The sequence below is a fragment of the Pleurodeles waltl genome, chromosome 1_1 (assembly GCF_031143425.1).
Source record: "Pleurodeles waltl isolate 20211129_DDA chromosome 1_1, aPleWal1.hap1.20221129, whole genome shotgun sequence".
Taxonomy (NCBI): domain Eukaryota; kingdom Metazoa; phylum Chordata; class Amphibia; order Caudata; family Salamandridae; genus Pleurodeles; species Pleurodeles waltl.
Genome location: NC_090436.1, coordinates 60,548,709 through 60,564,111, shown reverse-complemented (window position 1 = coordinate 60,564,111; position 15,403 = coordinate 60,548,709). Strand labels below are relative to the sequence as shown.

Sequence of the window (15,403 nt, the reverse complement as noted above, 5' to 3'; positions counted from 1 at the left end):
ACTTCGTGTGTAATGTGGCAGCTAGCAAGAGAAGATCTAGAGACACTTCTTTCATTAGCTTAATTGAAGACGTGCAGAGAGATCTCAGTCACTGAACACTAGAAGCTATTCTGCAGAGAACATACCATGGCTGAGGGATTGGTCTGTCGCTCCCGCTCTCTCCGGATCTCGTTCTCAATGCACTCACGGATCGCTAACTTGCACGCTCGCTGGCAAATTTCAGTCAGATCCGCACCAGAGAAACCATTGGTCATTTTAGCCAAGAAATCGACATCTACGTCCTACGAAGAACAGAAAAAGCAGTTTAACTTTGGAAGCATACCACAGTCCTGCACATCACCAAAATAGTTCGATCTCTTTCATGCACGTGCCTGTGTGCATCTTTAATGGCAGGGAACAAACTCTGCACATCCTTACATGTAACTATCTTTACTCATTCATCTAAACCTGGGGGGAAAAAAAAAGTGGTAGAACATTGTGTCAAGTATTAACTAAGAGTAAATGTTTGGGGGTGGGATAGGTATCTAGATCAACAACAGAATAAAACGTGCAAAAACCACCATGCACGAGTCACTCATAGGGCCAAGCTTTTGATTTATTTTTTGTATATAGGCACATTTTACATGAAGTTAACCAAAAATGGCAAGATAAAATTCTTAGCAGCAGAGATAAGCAATTTTTTTTTTTTTAACTTAAAAAAAAAAAAAAAAAAAAACATTTTAACAGCACAGACTTACAACTCATGCGATATAACGATTCTGAAAACACTGTATTCAGCAGTCTGCTTAGAGATCAGAGGGACCCATGTACACTCTGGACTCCAACAAACTCATTCTAAGTATGTGGTCTTGCCCAAAATGTTCATAATGTTAATACCTAATCACTTTCATCTTTAAGGTTAGGATTTCTAAGTTTAAGTCTATCTTACCTACCCTGTTTAAGATTAGTACTAGGCAGACTATCAATGGGAAATAACCGACCATCTCTCAATTATACTGCATTAGAATAAAGTACACCAAGCCAGATAAACTATGGTGATCTAGTGATGCTCTAGAACTGTCTTTCTCATAACTTATTTAGAATTAAATTTTACATTTAACAAGGAAGCATTGTGCTTAATGACTTTCTAAATCAACTAATAGGAATTTGATTAAAGGAGCATTAGACTCAACACGTCCTTCTGACGATGCAGAGGCTGGAGAGACAATCAAAATGCGTGACAAGGGACAAATGCATCATACCGGTGTACGTTGATCTTATTAAGCTGCTGGACAAAACTCTGGATGGCTTCAAATGAGAAAATAATTGCCAATCTTGCACATTTTGTGACTGCTAATAAAAAATGTTTGAATATGTTGATTAGAATCTGCTGCAATGTATCTGTACTTCTCATTCTAATAAAAAATAAATATGTTCATAGTTCCACACCACACACGTGTAATTATTCCAATCTGAAAGTCAGGATTAGTGATATTTTCTGTTTCTGTATGCCCAGCCCCGATGTGGAGAAATTATTGACTTGTGTATACTGGTCCTGGTAATCAACTTTAAGTATATTTCTGTATTCGAGAGCCACCAGGACATGTTAGTGCTGTTTGATGAAATAACCAAAATAAATCAAATTATATTATATATTCAGCCATCATTTTTAATCAGGAGAAATGTGGAAATTTTGTAGATACCAGGAGACAGATTTTCTTTCATGGAAATGCAGGAAAGTGTGACTTTAGCTTAAGTACGAGGTTTGCGGCCCATCCAAGTTAAGAAAATCTCGAGGGAGTGATGCAAGTGCTGTCACCCTACATGCTCCTGGGCATCTAGTTTTCCAATACAGCAGCTAACTACCAACCGCACCAAAACGGGTAAATTTTCATATTAAAATGTGATGTTGCCACGTTGCCTTTTGGGGATTTTCTTGCTGCGGGTCATAGGCCCAGCCACACCAGTACCATTTTTTTTTTTTTTTTTAAAGAGAAGCGAGGGACTACACAACAGTGTAATATTTGGTATAATAAATTTCTCTAAATTTTGGGCTTTTGCGTTAGTCAATGGGCAAAAAAGTACACATTTTGCAAAATGCCCTCCGACTCACATAATATGAAAACTTAAATTCTCAGTTGCACCCAGGGTGGCATAAAATAAATCTGAACATAATCTAAATGCCCCAGTGTTTTGTAGGTGAAACAGACATCCTGATCTCGCCATTCAACAAAGGTCCTATGAAGGTTTAATTCGGAGTTACAGGGAAACCATCAAAGGAAAGGGGCACATCTTTAAATAGTTAAAACCAAACAACAGAATAGGACACTGGGCATGAAGTATGGTGGTACTGGTTAGAAGTCAGACACTTGGGGATATGAAGAGGCACCATTAAATATGCAAGTGGTGCTGGACAGAACCATTCTACAAGATGCATCAGGGATGGAAGACGCGGTATAAATTACAGGGGTGTTCAGGTGTAGGAAGTTGGCTCTGTATGTGCTATTTCAAAGTAAGGAATAGCATGCACAGAGTCCAAGGGTTCCCCTTAGAGGTAAAATAGTGGTAAAAAGAGATAATACTAATGCTCTATTTTGTGGTAGTGTGGTCGAGCAGTAGGCTTATCCAAGGAGTAGTGTTAAGCATTTGTTGTACATACACATAGACAATAAATGAGGTACACACACTCAGAGACAAATTCAGCCAATAGGTTTTGTTATAGAAAAATATCTTTTCTTAGTTTATTTTAAGAACCACAGGTTCAAATTTAACATGTAATATCTTGTTTGAAAGGTATTGCAGGTAAGTACATTAGGAACTTTGAATCATTTCAATTGCATGTATACTTTTCAAGTTATTCACAAATAGCTATTTTAAAAGTGTACACAGTGCAATTTTCACAGTTCCTGGGGGAGGTAAGTTTTTGTTAGTTTTACCAGGTAAGTAAGACACTTACAGGGTTCAGTCCTTGGTCCAAGGTAGCCCACCTTAGGGGCTGTCCTGACTGGCCAGTGACGACTCCTTGTTGTTTTCTTTGTTCCCTCCAGCCTTGCCGCCAAAAGTGGGGGCCGTGGCCGGAGGGGGCGGGCAACTCCACTAAGCTGGAGTGCCCTGCTGGGCTGTGACAAAGGGGTGAGCCTTTGAGGCTCACCGCCAGGTGTTACAGCTCCTGCCTGGGGGAGGTGTTAGCATCTCCACCCAGTGCAGGCTTTGTTACTGGCCTCAGAGTGACAAAGGCACTCTCCTCATGGGGCCAGCAACATGTCTCTAGTGTGGCAGGCTGCTGGAACCAGTCAGCCTACACAGATAGTCGGTTAAGTTTCAGGGGGCACCTCTAAGGTGTATTTTACAATAAAATGGACACTGGCATCAGTGTGCATTTATTGTGCTGAGAAGTTTGATACCAAACTTCCCAGTTTTCAGTGTAGCCATTATGGTGCTGTGGAGTTCGTGTAAAACAGACTCCCAGACCATATACTCTTATGGCTACCCTGCACTTACAATGTCTAAGGTTTTGCTTAGACACTGTAGGGGCACAGTGCTCATGCACTGGTACCCTCACCTATGGTATAGTGCACCCTGCCTTAGGGCTGTAGGGCCTGCTAGAGGGGTGTCTTACCTATACTGCATAGGCAGTGAGAGGCTGGCATGGCACCCTGAGGGGAGTGCCATGTCGACTTACTCATTTTGTTCTCACTATCACACACAAGCTGGTAAGCAGTGTGTCTGCGCTGAGTGAGGGGTCTCTTAGGGTGGCATAATACATGCTGCAGCCCTTAGAGACCTTCCCTGGCATCAGGGCCCTTGGTACCAGAGGTACCAGTTACAAGGGACTTATCTGGATGCCAGGGTGTGCCAATTGTGGAATCAAAAGTACAGGTTAGGGAAAGAACACTGGTGCTGGGGCCTGGTTAGCAGGCCTCAGCACACTTTCAATTCAAAACATAGCATCAGCAAAGGCAAAAAGTCAGGGGGTAACCATGCCAAGGAGGCATTTCCTTACACAACCCCCCCCCCCCCCCCCCAAACGAAAGAGGATGAGACTAACCTTTCCCAAGAGAGTCTTCATTTTCTAAGTGGAAGAACCTGGAAAGGCCATCTGCATTGGCATGGGCAGCCCAGGTCTGTGTTCCACTATAAAGTCCATTCCCTGTAGGGAGATGGACCACCTCAACAGTTTTGGATTTTCACCTTTCATTTGCATCAGCCATCTGAGAGGTCTGCTGTCAAGTCAAAGGTACTTAAGAATTTGGCAGCACCTAATTTATCTATGAGCTCATCAGCTCTTGGAATTGGATGAGCATCTGTCTTGGTGACAGAATTGAGCCCTCTGTAGTCCACACAAAACCTCATCTCTTTCTTTCCATCTTTGGTGTGAGGTTTGGGGACTAAGACCACTGGGCTAGCCCAGGGGCTGTCAGAGCGCTCAATTACTCCCAATTCCAGCATCTTGTGGACTTCCACCTTGATGCTTTCCTTAACATGGTCAGATTGTCTAAAGATTTTGTTCTTGACAGGCATGCTGTCTCCTGTGTCCACATCATGGGTACACAGGTGTGTCTGACCAGGGGTTAAGGAGAAGAGTTCAGGAAACTGTTGTAGGACTCTCCTACAATCAGCTTGCTGTTGGCCAGAGAGGGTGTCTGAGTAGATCACTCCATCTACTGTGCCATCTTTTGGGTCTGATGACAGAAGATCAGGGAGAGGTTCACTCTCTGCCTCCTGATCCTCATCTGTTACCATCAACAGATTGACATCAGCCCTGTCGTGGAAGAGCTTAAGGCGGTTTACATGGATCACCCTCTTGGGGCTCCTGCTTGTGCCCAGGTCCACCAGGTAGGTGACCTGACTCTTCCTTTCTAGTACTGGGTAAGGGCCACTCCATTTGTCCTGGAGTGCCCTGGGAGCCACAGGCTCCAGAACCCAGACTTTCTGCCCTGGTTGGAACTCAACCAGTGCAGCCTTTTGGTCATACCAAAACTTCTGGAGCTGTTGGCTGGCCTCAAGGTTTTTGGTTGCCTTTTCCATGTACTCTGCCATTCTAGAGCGAAGGCCAAGTACATAGTCCACTATGTCCTGTTTAGGCTCATGGAGAGGTCTCTCCCAGCCTTCTTTAACAAGGGCAAGTGGTCCCCTTACAGGATGACCAAACAGAAGTTCAAAGGGTGAGAATCCTACTCCCTTCTGTGGCACCTCTCTGTAAGCGAAAAGCAGACATGGCAAGAGGACATCCCATCTCCTTTTGAGCTTTTCTGGGAGCCCCATGATCATGCCTTTTAATGTCTTGTTGAATCTCTCAACCAAGCCATTAGTTTGTGGATGGTATGGTGTAGTGAATTTATAAGTCACTCCACACTCATTCCACATGTGCTTTAGGTATGCTGACATGAAGTTGGTACCTCTGTCAGACACCACCTCCTTAGGGAAACCCACTCTGGTAAAGATACCAATGAGGGCCTTGGCTACTGCAGGGGCAGTAGTCGACCTAAGGGGAATAGCTTCAGGATACCTGGTAGCATGATCCACTACTACCAGGATATACATATTTCCTGAGGCTGTGGGAGGTTCCAGTGGACCAACTATGTCCACACCCACTCTTTCAAAGGGAACCCCCACCACTGGAAGTGGGATGAGGGGGGCCTTTGGATGCCCACCTGTCTTACCACTGGCTTGACAGGTGGGGCAGGAGAGGCAAAACTCCTTAACCATGTTGGACATATTGGGCCAGTAGAAGTGGTTGACTAACCTCTCCCACGTCTTGGTTTGTCCCAAATGTCCAGCAAGGGGAATGTCATGGGCCAATGTTAGGATGAACTTCCAGAACAGCTGAGGCACTACCACTCTCCTAGTGGCACCAGGTTTGGGGTCTCTGGCCTCAGTGTACAGGAGTCCATCTTCCCAATAGACCCTATGCGTTCCATTTTTCTTGCCTTTGGACTCTTCAGCAGCTTGCTGCCTAAGGCTTTCAAGAGAGGGACAGGTTTCTTGTCCCTTACACAGCTCCTCCCTTGAGGGTCCCCCTGGGCCTAAGAGCTCAACCTGATAAGGTTCAAGCTCCAAAGGCTCAGTTCCCTCAGAGGGCAGAACTTCTTCCTGAGAAGAGAGGTTCCCTTTCTTTTGCTGTGTTGCAGTTGGTTTCCCAGCTGACTTTCCTGTTCTCTTGGTAGGCTGGGCCATTCTTCCAGACTCCAGCTCTACTTGTTCACCCTGTGCCTTGCACTGTGCTCTTGTTTTCACACACACCAGTTCAGGGATACCCAGCATTGCTGCATGGGTTTTTAGTTCTACCTCAGCCCATGCTGAGGACTCCAGGTCATTTCCAAGCAGACAGTCCACTGGGATATTTGAGGAGACCACCACCTGTTTCAGGCCATTGACCCCTCCCCATTCTAAAGTAACCATTGCCATGGGATGTACTTTTCTCTGATTGTCAGCGTTGGTGACTGTGTAAGTTTTTCCAGTCAGGTATTGGCCAGGGGAAACCAGTTTCTCTGTCACCATGGTGACACTGGCACCTGTATCCCTCAGGCCCTCTATTCTAGTCCCATTAATTAAGAGTTGCTGTCTGTATTTTTGCATGTTAGGCGGCCAGACAGCTAGTGTGGCTAAATCCACCCCACCCTCAGAAACTAGAGTAGCTTCAGTGTGGACCCTGATTTGCTCTGGGCACACTGTTGATCCCACTTGGAGACTAGCCATACCAGTGTTACCTGGATGGGAGTTTGGAGTGGAACCTTTCTTGGGACAGGCCTTGTCTCCAGTTTGGTGTCCATGCTGTTTACAGCTATGACACCAGGCCTTTTTGGGATCAAAGTTTTTACCCTTGTACCCATTGTTTTGTGAAGAGGCTCTGGGCCCACCCTCCTGTGCAGGTTTTTGGGGGCCTGTAGAAGACTCTTTACTATTTTTAGTTTTGGTTGTCTCATCACCCTTCCCCTGGGGAGTCTTTGTGACCCCTTTCTTTTGGTCACCCCCTGTTGAAGTCTTGGACACCCTTGTCTTGACCCAATGGTCCGCCTTCTTTCCCAATTCTTGGGGAGAAATTGGTCCTAGGTCTACCAGATGCTGATGCAGTTTATCATTGAAACAATTACTTAACAGGTGTTCTTTCACAAATAAATTGTACAGCCCATCATAATTACTTACACCACTGCCTTGAATCCAACCATCTAGTGTTTTCACTGAGTAGTCAACAAAGTCAACCCAGGTCTGGCTCGAGGATTTTTGAGCCCCCCTGAACCTAATCCTGTACTCCTCAGTGGAGAATCCAAAGCCCTCAATCAGGGTACCCTTCATGAGGTCATAAGATTCTGCATCTTTTCCAGAGAGTGTGAGGAGTCTATCCCTACACTTTCCAGTGAACATTTCCCAAAGGAGAGCACCCCAGTGAGATCTGTTCACTTTTCTGGTTACACAAGCCCTCTCAAAAGCTGTGAACCACTTGGTGATGTCATCACCATCTTCAAATTTTGTCACAATCCCTTTGGGGATTTTTAACATGTCAGGAGAATCTCTGACCCTATTTATATTGCTGCCACCATTGATGGGTCCTAGGCCCATCTCTTGTCTTTCCCTTTCTATGGCTAGGAGCTGTCTCTCTAAAGCCAATCTTTTGGCCATCCTGGCTAACAGGAGGTCATCTTCACTGAGAGCATCCTCAGTGATTTCAGAAATGTGGGACCCTCCTGTGAGGGACTCACTATTTCTGACTAACACAGTTGGAGACAGGACTTGAGGGGTCCTGTTCTCCCTATTTAGGACTGGAGGAGGGACATTGGCCTCCAAGTCACTAATTTCTTCCTCTGTGAGGTCATCATCAGAGGGGTTGGCTTTTTCAAACTCTGCCAACAGCTCCTGGAGCTGAATTTTGGTAGGTCTGGAGCCAATGGTTATTTTCTTTATATTACAGAGAGACCTTAGCTCCCTCATCTTAAGATGGAGGTAAGGTGTGGTGTCGAGTTCCACCACCTGCATCTCTGTATCTGACATTATTCTGCTAAGAGTTGGAATACTTTTTTAAGAATCTAAAACTGTTTCTAGAATCTAATTCAAACTTTTAACAAACTTTTAAACTCTAAAAAGACAATGCTAAACAGGGACTTAACACACAAGGCCCTAGCAGGACTTTTAAGAATTTAGAAAAATTTCAAATTGCAAAAATGAATTTCTAATGACAATTTTGGAATTTGTCGTGTGATCAGGTATTGGCTGAGTAGTCCAGCAAATGCAAAGTCTTGTACCCCACCGCTGATCCACCAATGTAGGAAGTTGGCTCTGTATGTGCTATTTCAAAGTAAGGAATAGCATGCACAGAGTCCAAGGGTTCCCCTTAGAGGTAAGATAGTGGCAAAAAGAGATAATACTAATGCTCTATTTTGTGGTAGTGTGGTCGAGCAGTAGGCTTATCCAAGGAGTAGTGTTAAGCATTTGTTGTACATACACATAGACAATAAATGAGGTACACACACTCAGAGACAAATCCAGCCAATAGGTTTTTATATAGAAAAATATCTTTTCTTAGTTTATTTTAAGAACCACAGGTTCAACTTCTACATGTAATATCTCATTCGAAAGGTATTGCAGGTAAGTACTTTAGGAACTTCAAATCATCAAAATTGCATGTATACTTTTCAAGTTATTCACAAATAGCTGTTTAAAAAGTGGACACAGTGCAATTTTCACAGTTCCTAGGGGAGGTAAGTATTTGTTAGGTTAACCAGGTAAGTAAGACACTTACAGGGCTTAGTTCTTGGTCCAAGGTAGCCCACCGTTGGGGGTTCAGAGCAACCCCCAAGTCACCACACCAGCAGCTCAGGGCCGGTCAGGTGCAGAGTTCAAAGTGGTGCCCAAAACGCATAGGCTAGAATGGAGAGAAGGGGGTGCCCCGGTTCCGGTCTGCTTGCAGGTAAGTACCCGCGTCTTCGGAGGGCAGACCAGGGGGGTTTTGTAGGGCACCGGGGGGGACACAAGTCCACACAGAAATTTCACCCTCAGCAGCGCGGGGGCGGCCGGGTGCAGTGTAGGAACAGGCGTCGGGTTCGCAATGTTAGTCTATGAGAGATCTCGGGATCTCTTCAGCGCTGCAGGCAGGCAAGGGGGGGATTCCTCGGGGAAACCTCCACTTGGGTAAGGGAGAGGGACTCCTGGGGGTCACTTCTCCAGTGAAAGTCCGGTCCTTCAGGTCCTGGGGGCTGCGGGTGCAGGGTCTCTCCCAGGCGTCGGGACTTTAGGTTCAAAGAGTCGCGGTCAGGGGAAGCCTCGGGATTCCCTCTGCAGGCGGCGCTGTGGGGGCTCAGGGGGGACAGGTTTTTGTACTCACAGTCTTAGAGTAGTCCTGGGGTCCCTCCTGAGGTGTTGGATCGCCACCAGCCGAGTCGGGGTCGCCGGGTGCAGTGTTGCAAGTCTCACGCTTCTTGCGGGGAGCTTGCAGGGTTCTTTAAAGTTGCTGGAAACAAAGTTGCAGCTTTTCTTGGAGCAGGTCCGCTGTCCTCGGGAGTTTCTTGTCTTTTCGAAGCAGGGGCAGTCCTCAGAGGATGTCGAGGTCGCTGGTCCCTTTGGAAGGCGTCGCTGGAGCAGGATCTTTGGAAGGCAGGAGACAGGCCGGTGAGTTTCTGGAGCCAAGGCAGTTGTCGTCTTCTGGTCTTCCGCTGCAGGGGTTTTCAGCTGGGCAGTCCTTCTTGTAGTTGCAGGAATCTAATTTTCTAGGGTTCAGGGTAGCCCTTAAATACTAAATTTAAGGGCGTGTTTAGGTCTGGGGGGTTAGTAGCCAATGGCTACTAGCCCTGAGGGTGGGTACACCCTCTTTGTGCCTCCTCCCAAGGGGAGGGAGTCACATTCCTAACCCTATTGGGGGAATCCTCCATCTGCAAGATGGAGGATTTCTAAAAGTTAGAGTCACTTCAGCTCAGGACACCTTAGGGGCTGTCCTGACTGGCCAGTGACTCCTCCTTGTTGCTTTCTTTGTTCCCTCCAGCCTTGCCGCCAAAAGTGGGGGCCGTGGCCGGAGGGGGCGGGCAACTCCACTAAGCTGGAGTGCCCTGCTGGGTTGTGACAAAGGGGTGAGCCTTTGAGGCTCACCGCCAGGTGTCACAGCTCCTGCCTGGGGGAGGTGTTAGCATCTCCACCCAGTGCAGGCTTTGTTACTGGCCTCAGAGTGACAAAGGCACTCTCCCCATGGGGCCAGCAACATGTCTCTGGTGTGGCAGGCTGCTGGAACTAGTCAGCCTACACAGACAGTCGGTTAAGTTTCAGGGGGCACCTCTAAGGTGCCCTCTGTGGTGTATTTTACAATAAAATGTACACTGGTATCAGTGTGCATTTATTGTGCTGAGAAGTTTGATACCAAACTTCCCAGTTTTCAGTGTAGCCATTATGGTGCTGTGGAGTTCGTGTTTGACAGACTCCCAGACCATATACTCTTATGGCTACCCTGCACTTACAATGTCTAAGGTTTTGTTTAGACACTGTAGGGGTACCATGCTCATGCACTGGTACCCTCACCTATGGTATAGTGCACCCTGCCTTAGGGCTGTAAGGCCTGCTAGAGGGGTGTCTTACCTATACTGCATAGGCAGTGAGAGGCTGGCATGGCACCCTGAGGGGAGTGCCATGTCGACTTACTCGTTTTGTCCTCACTAGCACACACAAGCTGGTAAGCAGTGTGTCTGTGCTGAGTGAGAGGTCTCCAGGGTGGCATAAGACATGCTGTGGCCCTTAGAGACCTTCCTTGGCATCAGGGCCCTTGGTACTAGAAGTACCAGTTACAAGGGACTTACCTGGATGCCAGGGTCTGCCAATTGTGGATACAAAAGTACAGGTTAGGGAAAGAACACTGGTGCTGGGGCCTGGTTAGCAGGCCTCAGCACACTTTCAATTGTAAACATAGCATCAGCAAAGGCAAAAAGTCAGGGGGCAACCATGCCAAGGAGGCATTTCCTTACACTGTGGAGTACTTGGACGCGTGTGATGGAGCATTGCCCTGCATGAAAATCATGTTTTTCTTGAAGGATGCAGGCTTCTTCCTGTACCACTGCTTGAAGGTGTCTTCCAGGAACTGGCAGTAGGACTGGGAGTTGAGCTGGACTCCATCCTCAACCCGAAAAGGCCCCACAAGCTCATCTTTGATGATACCAGCCCAAACCAGTACTCCACCTCCACCTTGCTGGCGTCTGAGTCGGACTGGAGCTCTCTGCCCTTTACCAATCCAGCCACAGGCCCATCCATCTGGCCCATCAAGACTCACTCATTTCATCAGTCCATAAAACCTTAGAAAAATCAGTCTTGAGATATTTCTTGGCCCAGTCTTGACGTTTCAGCTTGTGTGTCTTGTTCAGTGGTGGTCGTCTTTCAGCCTTTCTTACCTTGGCCATGTCTCTGAGTATTGCACACCTTGTGCTTTTGGGCACTCCAGTGATGTTGCAGCTCTGAAATATGGCCAAACTGGTGGCAAGTGGCATCGTGGCAGCTGCACGCTTGACTTTTCTCAGTTCATGGGCAGTTATTTTGCGCCTTGGTTTTTCCACACGCTTCTTGCGACCCTGTTGACTATTTTGAATGAAACGCTTGATTGTTCGATGATCACGCTTCAGAAGCTTTGCAATTTTAAGAGTGCTGCATCCCTCTGCAAGATATCTCACTATTTTTGACTTTTCTGAGCCTGTCAAGTCCTTCTTTTGACCCATTTTGCCAAAGGAAAGGAAGTTGCCTAATAATTATGCACACCTGATATAGGGTGTTGATGTCATTAGACCACACCCCTTCTCATTACAGAGATGCACATCACCTAATATGCTTAATTGGTAGTAGGCTTTCGAGCCTATACAGCTTGGAGTAAGACAACATGCATAAAGAGGATGATGTGGTCAAAATACTCATTTGCCTAATAATTCTGCACTCCCTGTATATACTGCACAGGTTAATGAAATGTAAGGTGGGAGTATGGATGTGGGGCACAGGCAGAAGTCTACACTGCAGCATGAGGCTTTGGGGGGGGGGGGCTGTTGAGGTACGCTGTGTTATGGTTGGTTCAAGGCCTGAAGTCTTAGGAGAGCACGTTGTAGGAAAGTCCCCTCTTTCTGGCATGGTTACCCCCAATTTTTGCCGTATGTCAGTGTGCTTAGACGGTTTTCACTGAGACCCTGCTAACCAGGATCACAGTGATTGTGCTCTCCTCCAAAAGTAGTTGCTTTGGTACTTCTTACACCCCACATTGGGCATACTGGTGTACCCCTGCAAGTCCCTAGTATATGGTACTTAGGTACCCAGGGCATTTGTACACCAGAGGACCCCAATGAGCTGCAGCATGTATTATGCCACCCATGGGAGGCCATGCAAACTGTCTGCAGGCATGCCACTGCAGCCTGCGTGAAAAGGTGCATGCACCTTTTCAGGTCACTACACCAGGTCACTATAAATCACTCCTATGGTAGGACCTTTCAAACCAAAGGGCAGGGTGCAGGTCCCTGGATGTGTGGGGGCACTCCTGCACGAGCAGAGATGCCCCTACGAACTCAAATTCCAATTCCCTGGACTTCGTAAGTGAGGGGAAGCCATTTTAGCTATGTACTGACCACTGGTCACTTCCTATGGTCCAGCTACATAATGATAACTCCGAACCTGGGCATGTTTGGTATCAAACATGTCAGAATAATAGCCCCAATACGGTTTCCGGTATTGGTGGCATGATTCTGTGCACTCTGGAAGTTTTAGAGGATTCCCCAGTTCTGCTCCTGCCAGTCTTCCAGGGTCTGCGGGCAGCCCCCACTGCTGCAGTACCTCAGACACGATTCTGCCCTCCTGCTGCTTGACCAGCTCAAGCAGGGGACAGCAGAACAAAGGATTTCCTGTAGGAGAAGGGTGCAATCTCCTCTCCTTTGGAAATAGGTGTTACAAGGAGGGGTAACCTCCCCATGCCACGGTTTGCTTTGAAGGGCACATTTGGTGCCCTCCTTGCATAATCTGGTTTGCACCAGTCCAGAGACCACTGGTCCCTACTCTGGCGCAACACACACAAAGGAAAGAGGAGTGTCCACTCGCCTGTTCAGCATCATCCTGGGGGTGGTGCCCGGAGCTCCTCCAGGTGGCCACTTGGTTCTGCCATCTTGGAAACAAGATGTGCAGAGGCCTCTGAAAGCATCTGGCTGAGTAGGCCAGGTACCCAACATCAGAGACCCCTCCTGATATATGGTCACTCCAGAGTGACCAAACCCCCTTTTTGGGCTATTCAGAGATTCCCCTGAGGGTGGGTCCCCAGATTCATCGTGCAAAATTCCATCAGGACTCCTCTGCAAAGACCTTTTCTGCTCTTGGCCTTCAGAACTGCTACTGGGCAACACAGGAACCGAACAAGATTGCAACACCTGAGAAGACTTGCAACACCTGAGAAGACATCTCCTTGCAACATTGATTCTGCGGCTCCCGTCAGCAATCTGCAACATTTCAACAGCTGTGCATCCTCTGGGGTCGGCAAGACTTCAGCTGCACCAAGACACATGAAGGAATCTCCCTTGTAGTGAGTGAAGGAGTCACCCCCCCCCTTTGCATCCGCAGGCAATGTCTGGCTAGTGGGATCTTTTGTCCTCCTCCAGATCTGTGAAGATTCTCCAACACAGGTGGTGGTTCTGAGGAATCCTCTGAGCCCTTCCCTCTTCCATGAGGACAGAATCCTTGTGCACCGCAACTGTTGCAGCAACCAAGGCTTGTTGACTCCTGCTCCGAGGGATCTTCAGGCTCCAAGTAGCCACAGCATTCCACTTATGCAAAGACAGTCTCCTCTGCTGCAGCAGCTACTCCTCCTCTTCAGGTGTGCGGACTGGGCCTCACCGCAACTTACTGTGCCTGCGGTCAGTGGATTGCCTGTGGGGGCTACATCTGCTTCTGCTGGTTTTCCTTTTTTTCCTGAAGGTCAGCCCTGACTCCCCTCCAAGGGTAGAGTCCCTAGGACCTTGCTGGTCCTCCACAGCTCTGCAAAACGTCCAACAGCTTCTCTTGCATTTACTTGTTGGTGGCCATCCTAACCACTGACCCGTCTGCAATCTGGCGATGTACAACTCGTAGGTGACTTCAGGGACTCATCTGCAGCTCCTGGACCCTGCAGATGATATTCCTATTTACTTCCCTGTGTATATTTGTTGTGTTCATGCCTCCAGAGTGAAGTATACCAATAGTAGTCTAGTCTGGTGTGCCTATAATAAAGTACCTTTATGTTTGCAACACTTTGTGGTTCCCTTTATGTGGGATAAGTAAGGAAAATGTCACTTACCCAGTGTACATCTGTTCGTGGCATTAGTCGCTGCAGATTCACATGCTGTGCATAGTCCGCCGTCTGGTGTTGGGTCGGAGTGTTACAAGTTGTTTTCTTCGAAGAAGTCTTTGAGTCACGAGACCGAGGGACTCCTCCCACTTCAGTTCCATTGCGCATGGGCGTCGACTCCATCTTAGATTGTTTTCCCCGCAGAGGGTGAGGTAGGAGTTGTGTATGCTAATAATAGTGCCCATGCAATGGAATAAATACGTATGTACAAAATGAAGGTTTAATGTAATATATTTACAAATGTACAAATGTTCAAGATCTACTTCTAAACGGCTACAGGCTCCCGGGGAGGAGGGTGGGCGCATGCGAATCTGCAGCGACTAATGCCACGAACAGATGTACACTGGGTAAGTGACATTTTCCGTTCGGTGGCATGTGTAGCTGCAGATATACATGCTGTGCATAGACTAGTAAGCAGTTATCTCCCCAAAAGCGGTGGTTCAGCCTGTAGGAGTGGAAGTAGTTTGAAATCAAGTTCTTAGTACGGCTTGACCTACTGTGGCCTGTTGTGCAGATAACACATCTACACAGTAGTGTTTAGTAAATGTATGAGGTGTAGACCATGTTGCTGCCTTACATATTTCGGTCATTGGAATATTTCCTAGAAAGGCCATAGTAGCACCTTTCTTTCTGGTTGAGTGTGCCTTTGGTGTAATAGGCAGTTCTCTCTTTGCTTTAAGATAGCAGGTTTGGATGCACTTTACTATCCTTCTGGCGATACCTTGTTTTGAAATTGGATTTCCTGTATGAGGTTTTTGGAAGGCAATAAATAGTTGTTTTGTCTTCCTAATTTCTTTTGTCCTGTCAATGTAGTACATTAGCGCTCTCTTGATGTCTAATGTATGTAGTGCTCTTTCAGCTATTGAATCTGGCTGTGGGAAGAACACTGGTAATTCCACTGTTTGGTTCAAGTGGAACGGTGAGATAACCTTTGGTAAGAATTTTGGATTTGTTCTTAGAATGACCTTATTTTTGTGTATTTGAATAAATGGTTCTTGTATGGTAAACGCCTGTATTTCACTTACTCTTCTTAGAGATGTGATGGCAATGAGAAATGCAACTTTCCACGTTAAGTATTGCATTTCACAAGAATGCATGGGTTCGAAAGGTGGA

At 46.9% G+C, this 15,403-nt stretch overlaps 1 protein-coding gene across 1 annotated transcript in view; it reads right to left on the bottom strand.

Annotated features, from left to right (window-relative positions):
• Positions 1–15,403, bottom strand: part of VCP (valosin containing protein) — a 110,794-nt gene that overhangs the window by 7,637 nt on the left and 87,754 nt on the right. Inside the window, exon 15 of the mRNA XM_069212692.1 lies at positions 126–281. Within this exon, the coding sequence (XP_069068793.1) occupies positions 126–281 (156 nt within the window). The remainder of the gene's footprint in view (positions 1–125; positions 282–15,403) is intronic.